This window comes from Cervus elaphus, chromosome 7 (genome assembly GCF_910594005.1).
Source record: "Cervus elaphus chromosome 7, mCerEla1.1, whole genome shotgun sequence".
In the NCBI taxonomy this organism is placed as follows: Eukaryota; Metazoa; Chordata; class Mammalia; order Artiodactyla; family Cervidae; genus Cervus; species Cervus elaphus.
The window spans coordinates 9,831,136-9,840,543 of NC_057821.1; the positions used below are offsets into that span (position 1 = coordinate 9,831,136).

At 45.8% G+C, this 9,408-nt stretch overlaps 1 protein-coding gene across 1 annotated transcript; it reads right to left on the bottom strand.

Annotated features, from left to right (window-relative positions):
* Positions 1 to 519: 519 nt before the first annotated feature.
* Positions 520 to 7,702, bottom strand: RPS10 (ribosomal protein S10). The gene is made up of 6 exons (XM_043907210.1): positions 7,601 to 7,702; positions 6,296 to 6,445; positions 5,892 to 6,063; positions 3,787 to 3,864; positions 1,306 to 1,361; positions 520 to 613 (listed from the first exon to the last, which is right to left on the bottom strand). Exons 2-6 carry the CDS (start codon positions 6,443 to 6,445, stop codon positions 572 to 574), a joined length of 498 nt encoding a protein of 165 aa, XP_043763145.1. The 5' UTR covers positions 7,601 to 7,702; the 3' UTR covers positions 520 to 571.
* Between the last annotated feature and the right edge of the window lie 1,706 nt (positions 7,703 to 9,408).

A 9,408-nucleotide genomic window follows, 5' to 3' on the forward strand; every position in this document is an offset into this window, starting at 1 on the left:
GCTAGGTCACCACCACCAAACTTCAGGAAAACAGTGCATTTCCTGTTTTGCAGGAGCCTTGGGACAGCAAGAACTCCAGTTGTCTGTTATTTTTCTGATTATACAGAGATAAAAAATCCCAGGGTGGGGTAAGGGGCCTTCAGATTGCTGGGCAGTCCCTTTGGGATGCTTTTGTGTGTTTTTCTGTTTCTTATAAACCCCGAGCTTTGAAGATTAGTAATTCCAGCACCAACTGAACAGCAGCTTTCCCAGCAGACAGAGCCGAGCCAGCGCCATCGGTCTGGACACTCAACTTTCCCACAGCCTCCCACAATGGTGACCACACGGGACAGGACTCTACAGGGAGCAAGTGCCCGGGTCAGAGCCAAGCACTGCAGCTCGCACGGCAACAAGTGATGTCACCCTGGAAAACGACAACTCCCCAAACCAACCCGGTCCTGCCCCACTTACACTCTAACCCTTAAACCTGCACCATTCCTGTTTAGGCTACATAATGCAAACAAAACAGGGCACGCAGGGTTAGTTTCTTCTCTTTACAGGTTTATTCAACACAAAACAACCTCTTACAACTTTACTGAGGTGGCTGACCACGTCCACGACCAAATCCGCCTCTCTGCAAGAGAAAGTACGTATCAGCATCAGTGGTGTGCCGGGCTCCAGGCCTCATCATCACTGGAGAGGCTCCCAGATGTAAGGGCTCAGGGGATCCAGCCCTGCCTCTTCGACTCTGGGGTCACCTTCGTAAACTGGGAGTAAGGACACCCACGGAACAGGATACACTTCCATACACACACACGGAAGCACCTAGCAACAGGACACGCTCCTGTGTCTGCCATATACTCCTTTCACAAAGGAGACCGCAGAGAATGATCATGTCCCGACAAGAGCTGCTCAGGGGCAGCAGCTGTCCTGACAGTGATACAGCATGTCAGGGCAGAACACTTCACTTGGATTAATTAATCTCACAATTAGCTTGAGATAGGTATGACCACCAGCTCTATTTTACAGATGGGCAAACAGGCACCTGCTGAAGATCACAGCATCTGGGATCTACAGCCTGCTCAATCTCCAGTGTCCAATTCTCAGCTTTGTTCACGAAACTAACCCAGTGGGTAATGCTGACCATTACCGAACTAGAAACTACCACTGTTCCTCATGGAGTGGTGATTTGTGAGACTTGTTTCAGTAATTTCTTTCTTTACAGAAGTCTGCAGGCTGTGTAAAAACAGCCTGAATGTAAAAACCTGTTTGGAATTTGTGGTTGGGACATCCCTGAATACACAGATCCAAAAAGGGGACACTTACAAACTGGAACTCAGTTGCTGACCCAGCCCCAGCCTCGGCTTTCTTGTCGGCACCAGCTGGAATGAAAAACAGATTTAGATTCGTCATATGGTCTGATCTACTACAGAACAAGGGCAGACAAATCACCCAAGCCCATCTTGCAAGAAAAGTCATGTCAGCAAAGGATGAAGTGCGAGCAAATTACACCCTGCAGTGGGGAAACATCTTCTGAGCCACCTTTGCTCCCACCTTTTCCTGAGCAAGACATCTTTCTCAACTCATAGCCCAGACTATTGCCTCCTCCAGGAAGGCCACCTTGACCACAAAGTCTGGACTATGTGCCCTTTCTATATATACTTCCTATCACTGAGTTACTTCCATGCTTCAGACCAGCACCCAGCTCACAGAAGGAGCTCAGTGGAGGGAGAACTAAGAGGCAAAGGGCCGACAGAAACAAAAAGCAACTCTATTATCACCAAGGGAAAGTGACAAACAAGATGAAAGACCTAGTATTGCTCTGCCCTCAACAGCAGCCACCAGTCCAAACAGAGATGTGTGCAAAACACCCATGAGACTTCAAGACTTAAGAGAATGCAAAGTATCTCACTAATGTACATATTAAATAACAGTTCAGGGCTTTCCTGGTGGCTGGTAGAGAATCCACCTGCCAATGCAGGAGACATGGGTTCAATCCCTAATCCGGGAAGATCCCACATGCCTCAGAACTTAGCGCCACAACTACTGAGCCTGTGCCCAAGAGCCCATGTTCCACAATGAGAAGCCACTGCAATGAGAAGCCAGCACACGATGACTGGAGAGCTACTGGAGTAGCTGCAACTAGAGACACGTCCACACAGCAATGAAGACCCAGCACAGCCATAAATAAATAATTTTAAAAATTAAGATAACATTTTAAAATATACTGGAATTAAAAAAAAATAATATCCACATAAACTTTCTATTTAAGTGTGACGACTAGGAAATTTTACAATTCACATTTGAGGAGCAGGGTGGTAGTACTGGTCGCGCTAAATCAGTAAATTCTGCTCAAATCAACCCTACCTTTGGCCCAAGTCCGACCACACCCACTACAGGCTGCTGCCTACTCAGCAGCACCCCCAATCAGCAAGCCACTGTATCTTCCCATCTTCATACCTTGATCATGCCCATCTCTCCCTGAAATGCTCACTTCCCCACCCTCAACTTCAGGACCAACTGTCACATCCTCTGACCCATTTCCAGTGTACCCTGACTTCTAAAAAGAGCAAACACGAACTTTTTCTGAACCGACAGCCTGTCTGCTGGAGGAATTCTTTCTTAGAAGTATTTAGTTAAAGTGCTCACTTCTATCAGTATTTCACATCTGAAGAATCAGGTACCACGAGGAGGAGGAAAGAGTGAAGTGAAGTGAGTCATTCAGTTGTGTCTGACTCTCTGCGACCCCACAGACTGTAGCCTGCCAGGCTCCTCTGTCCATGGAATTCTCCAGGCAAGAATACTGGAGTTGGCTGTCATTTCCTTCTCCAGGTCTCCTACATTCCAAGCAGATTCTTTACCATCTGAGCCACCAAGCAGGAGTAGTAAAAGTATAAATTCCCTTTTATACATTGCCTTTATATCACAAATTACTATTTCTGCAACAAGGACAGTCTCTAACAAGCTGAATAAAAACAAACAAACAAAAAAGACAAGCCGAATGGCTCCCCATCTTATTTCCGAGTAAAACCTCAAGTCCTACCATGGCCCACAGCTACAAGACATCCTCCTCTAACACTCCTGCCATATTCTGTTTAGACAAGCCAGACACCTTCCCCCAGTAGCCTCCCTACCTCCAGATGTTTGCTTCTATTTCACTTTGACAGGACTTTCCCTGCAAAACCTACTGGAAATTTCTATACTTACTCCCCTGCTTTAATTTTCCCCTGTGGCACCCATCATGAACATGATTATACCCTTTATTTTTGCTTATTCTCTCCTAGTACCAAAATGCAAGCTCAACGAGAAAAGCATCTTATCTTTTTATGTACATTACTACCCCTTAGCTCCTAGAATCACGTCTGGCATAAACCATAGGCACTCAATGTTATCTATTGAATGAACAGACATCTGTGGTTCCCATCAATGCAAATATCTGCTATTTAAAAACAAGATTTTGCATTATTTTTGCAATAAAAAGAAACAAATGTGATGTAAGTGGGCCCTGCCCTCGAGTAACTTACAACACAGGAACACACAACAAAGAAAAGCATGTTGCATTCCTGAAAGTTTTCAGTTTTGTTCTAGTTAAAGGTCTTTAAAGTGTTTTGTGTCCCCAGCTCAGAGTGTCCCTTCTAACTCCCACCCCTGCAGAAGGCAAGATACACAATGGACTCCAGATGGAATGATCTGAGATGAACCCAAGGATCTTCACTGGGTCACCTTGGCATCTTCAAGGGCCGAGCCCCAGGCAGGGGAGAATACCCAGACTCCACCCCAACACCAGATCCACACGCTGATACTCACGGGGCACGGCACTTCGTCTGTAGGTGTCTCTGTCGGCTTCCCCTCGCGTGAGTCTTGCAGGTCGCTCTCCCTCCAGACCTGCACAGATTAAACCACAGTATGAACACAGGACAACATGGCAACTCTGTTCCTTTCAGGCCAGCAAAATTAAAAACTGCTCTCCAATTTCGCTTTGCAAAAACTTGGTTATGACACGTTAATGGGACAGGAACTCCTACACCCAGAACTGTCAGCTAGATACCTGCCATCACTGACATTCTGACCCCTCAAAGACCTAGGAAAATGCACATCCTATTAAAATGTTATACATGGCAACCCACTCCAGTATTCTTGCCTGGAGAATCCCATGGACAGAGGAGCCTGGCAGGCTAGTCCATTGGGGTTGCAAGAGTTAGACATGACTTAGCAACTACACCACCACCACACCTGCAAAAGGTCTGCTTTCTTCTATTTTATTTCTCAACATAGATTTCCCAAATATCTGGCAAATAAAGAAACCCAGTCATTTCTATAAACATTTGAATAGCCAAAATTTTGAACTTGACCCATCTCTGAAATGGAAAATTTTTAGTGCAAACAGGAAAGGAGTCACCATAAGCGGCAAGCCTTACCTCCAATGTAAGTATATAAATAGAAGCTATCAAGAATCCTTTCATTCTGCTCAGGCTTTGCCTTATACCTCACTAGGCTGTGAAACGTATGTATTAAGGCAGATTTTAAAAGCTACCTTAACATTCTAACACTGGAAGGTTAATCTAGCATTCTACCTTGTTACTCCACAAAATTATCTATAGCGTTTATATGATTCTTTAAATAAAAGACTGATTCCAAGGTGCAATGAAGAAGCTTTGCTCTAAACATATGTAATCCTAACTAACTAGTAGAATACCCTCGTGAGTTTTCATTAAGAATACAAATTCCTGAGCTCCATGACGTCTTTCCAGGGAACCTAGAAAGTCTGATGATCATGTTTTTAGTGATCTCTGCATTTCATTACTCAAACTCATAAACTGCTCCTCTGGTACAGGGTGGTCTTTTTTTTTTTTTTTTTAAAGAAAATAAGGGAACCATAGACTTGATAAATGCCAATTGTGAGCCAGCAATGATCTCAAGTCAGAAGGTAACTCCCTGGAAACAGGCTCCTTTCACAGTGCTATTTGTGTATACATGTGTGTGTATATATACAGATATATATGTATATATACATACACACTCTCTCTACATCCATTCTGTCCTATTTGGCTTTTTATTATTTTCCTCCCATTACCAAGAAACTCTTTTCATTTCACATGTGGTAAACAGCTTTGCTCTGGACTTCTTGGGGAATAAACACCTTGGTCTACTTGAATTTGAACTCTCAACACCCTACCACATGTATCTGGCCTGTGTTGAATACCACTTCTTGGGATGGATGGCCTGAAGACCTGTGTTCAATTCCATTCAAGGTTCTAGGACTTGACTTAGATCTTGCATGCCAGAGTACCCCAAAAGCTGATTTCACTCTTTCACCCATCCTGGATCCTGTGGAGCTCATGCAGCTGAACTTCGAGAGCAAACAAGAGGGGCCTGCTGCAAACAGGGACTTCTAAGATGACAGATACGTCTACAAGTCTGTGGTCCAAGGCCATTTTTGCTGGTTATAAGCAGCATCTACAAAACCAGAGGGAGCACACAGCTCGCCTGAAAACTGAAGGTGTATATGCTTGAGATGAAATTGAATTCTATCCAGGCAAGAGATGTGCTTATGTGTACAAAGCAAAGAACGACACCAACTCCTGGAGAAAAAGCCAACAAGACCAGAGTTACCTGGGAAAAGACAACCTGCGCTCATGGAGAACAGTGGCATGATTCGTGCCAAATTTCAAAGCAGTCTTCCTGCTAAGGTCATCTTTAAGAATCTGTACAAGTATGACTTTGTTCTCCTGTATTTTTGTTTAAAAAAAAAAAAAACAACAAAAAAACTCCAACTAAAAAAAAAAAGTTGATTCCAATGGTAGTGTATTAAGAAGACCACCTCCTTGCTCACACAAAACCTCACCATTTCATCTCTCCCCGCAGAAAGAACTTCAGAGGATGCCCTTGCAGACATTATGTGAGCACTATACCTTTGGGCCGTGGCCGGCCAGTCTCCGGACGGCTGCGGCGCAGGGTGGCGGGCACAATCTCAGGGGGCAGGTGGAGGTAATCGCGGAGATACTGGATGCCCTCGTTGGTGAGGTACCAGTAGAAGTGTCTCCAGGCAAACTGTTCCTTCACGTAGCCTCGTGACTTGAGAGACTATAAGACGGAAAACCACTGTTAAGACAGAACTAGAGGCTTGAAGCTAGGAAGGCAGTGCAAATGGGAAGCTAAACCGCACAGCAGACAAGCTTCCACGGTCTATCTGCCTTACGGCCCTTTAAGGTAGCAAGCAGCATTGGGAGTCCTGACCTCGCCTTGGAATTTGCCTTGAACACCAGTGGAAAAGCCCCCCTCTAACTGCACCCCACTCCAGCAGCGCCCCGGCTACCTGCATGGCTTTCATGACATGAAGATTGGGCACATTCTTGTCTGCCAGCTCCGGGTGCTTGGGCATGTGGACATCCTTCTTGGCCACCATCACCCCCTCCTTAAAAAGGAGTTCATAAATGGCAATCCGGTTCTTTTTGGGCATCAACATCTGCAAGAAGGAAGAAATCAGCAAGAGTACTTCTGAGCACTGTGGCCAGAGGCCATAATCCAGTTCATCACCCCCGAAGACTGAACACACAAAGAGTCACCAACGGGTACAAGTCTCAAACATACCGAAAAACATGCAGGGAACAGGAATTTAAACCCCTGCAAACTTAAGCCCAACAATCACTAGTTCCCTCCTCCACCCTCAAAAACATGTGAGGAGTTGCCAGGACGTTAAGATAAAACGAGGGTGGGACTAGGGGGACATTCCCGCCCCAGATTGTCACTTTCACAACGCAAGTATAAACCGGGCGGGGGTCAGACCCTTACAGTGAAAGTCACTCAGTCCTGTCCGACTCTTTGAGAACCCATGGACTATACAGTCCATGGAACTCTCCAGGCCAAATACTGGAGTGGGTAGCCTTTCCCTTCTCCAGGGGATCTTCCCAACCCAGGTCTCCCGCATTGCAGGCGGAATCTTTGCCAGCTGAGCCACCAGGGAAGCCCAAGAATACTGGAGTGGGTCGCCTATCCCTTCTCCAGCGGATCTTCCCGACCCAGGAATCGAACCGCGGTCTCCTGCATTGCAGGCGGATTATTTACCAACTGAGCTGTCAGGGAAGCCCCTCAGACCCTACACCCCGACTGTTTGAGGCGCATCAGCAACTGTACCTAATGCGGAACGCGCGCGGCGGTGCCTTCTGGCGAGGGAGAAGGGGCCAGAAGAAAGCCTGTCGACGGGCCTCTGACCCCAAAGCAAAAGGCTGAGGCTCCCACAGCCCACATCTTTACTCCTAAACCAGAGCTCCATGGCCGAGTAGGGAGGCAGCTCCGAGTGAGGGTGCTGACCCGAAAAAAAACAAAAAAGCGTGCGGAAGGGACGTAGTCTCCCCAGTCTCGCCCGGACGGTTCCCGCCACGCTAGGGCTTCATCTTCCCCTCCTCCATTCGGACACCAATCTTCGCCTATCAGGGCCCCACTGCTCTCCGCATGCCCCCCCCTCTCAAGAAATGCGCTTCTGGGCCCTGCCTGCTCGGAAATGGAAGTGCGGGGAGCCGGAGAGGGCCCCCGCCACCCTAAACCCGGCAAGGCACGACGGCGGCAGCGGAGACAGGGCCAGGATGGGGGCCGATGGCACCACGGCACCGGAGGAACTCACCGCGACGGCTGCTGTGTCCGGGGCCGGCGCTGGAAAGGAAGGGGCGTGCGCGGCGCGGGGCCTCTTCCGGGCTGCCGGGCCCCGCCCCCTGTCAGGACCCGCGAGCTGCCTGAGGCGGCCTCGGCGGTGCCTGAGCGACGGGCGGCCCCGGCGGTGCCTCAGACATGGGCGGCCGCGAACCCCGGCCGGCTTGAGGAAGCGCGGGAGTGGGAGCCGGCGTGCCTTATCAAGAAATGATCACCTTCATGCCTGGCCGGTCCACGCTACGTTTATTTTCTCCGTTTCCCGCCGGTTAACTTAACTTATTATTATGTAAGGAATATATGCTCTTTGAGCAGGGAAAAGGAGATACCCTGCCTACAAAATAACAGTGACGGCAGTACCAATAATGAAAGAATAAAAAAGACAGTCCATGGAGTCGCAGAGAGTCTGACTCGACTTAGCGACTGAACAGCAACCAAAAAATAGAATTCCATCAACCGATGAGTCGCTATTAACGTTTTGGTATGAAGTAAAAGAAAAGTGTTAGTTGCCCAGCTCAGTCGAGTCCGGCTCTTTGCGACCGCATGGGCTGTGTAGCCCGCCAGGCTCCTCTGTCCGTGGGGTTCTCCAGGCAAGAACACGGGAGCGGGTTGTCATTCCCTTCTCCAGGGCATTTTCCGGATCCAGGGATCAAACGTGGGTAATAGGAAATGTATTTTTTAACCAAAATGGGATGATTTGTACGTATGTTGTGGTATGGTGTTTGGAAACCTGTTTGTTTTTTTTTTCGTTTACAGCTATATCATGAATCTCTCGTCGACGTAATTAATACCTACAATTTTAATGACTAGGTGGTAGTCCACTAATGTATTATTTAATCAACACTCTATGATTGGATATATCAATCATAGAGTGCAGATAAGTGTGCGGCATTATTAGTTATAACATTGAAGGATTTATGTGGTCTTCTTAATACACTACCATTGGAATCAACTTTTTTTTTTTTATTTTTTAGTTTTTGTTGTTGTTGTTTTAAACAAAAATACAGGAGAACAAAGTCATACTTGTACAAATTCTTATCTGCACACTTTTCAGATAGTTTCTTTAGGACAAAGCCCTGGCAGTGTAATTGTTGAGTTATAATGTTAGCACACACTTTTAGGTTTTTGACACATGCCACATTGACTTCGGGAAGGCATTATCAGTTACATTCTGGTCAGCAGTTATTAACATTTTCTTACTGATTTGAAATTATTCTCTATGTATTAAAGCTATTAACCCTTTCTCACATATTTTTCAAGAACTTCTCCCAGTTTTTTTAGTTTGTCTCAGTTTCCATGGTATTTTAAAGAAGTTTCACACTTTTCTATTCAAATTGTTACAGTTTCAGGCTCTGGTACATAATATAAATATTCACCTATAGTTTTTTCAAGTGTTTCTGTCCTCTCACAGTTTAAAAATAAATTTGCAAAAAAAAATAAAAATAAATTTGCAAGATGGAAAGAATTCTGGAGATTGGTTGAACAACAATGTGAATTACTTAACACTACTGAATTGTATACTTAAAATGGTTAACATAGTAAATTTTATGTTATGTATCTTGGTGATGTTGGTTTAGTTGCTAAGTTGTGTCCAGTGCTTTCAACCCCATGGACTGTAGCCCACCAGGCTCCTCTGTCCATAGGATTTCTCAGGCAAGAATACTGGAATGGGTTGTCATTTCCTTTTCCAATGTTATGTATATTTTATCACAATTTTAAAAAAATAAGATTCAAACATGTTTACAGATATATATTTTTTAATATCTTGAACATTTGGACAAAGAA

Coding starts and splice junctions, on each gene's coding strand:
- RPS10 (XM_043907210.1), bottom strand. CDS start 6,445: ATGTTGATGCCCAAAAAGAACCGGATTGCCATTTATGAACTCCTTTTT. Junction 3,865..5,891: donor TGGCCGGCCACGGCCCAAAG/GTATAGTGCTCA, acceptor TAATCTGTGCAG/GTCTGGAGGGAGAGCGACCT. Junction 614..1,305: donor CAGCAACTGAGTTCCAGTTT/GTAAGTGTCCCC, acceptor TTTCTCTTGCAG/AGAGGCGGATTTGGTCGTGG.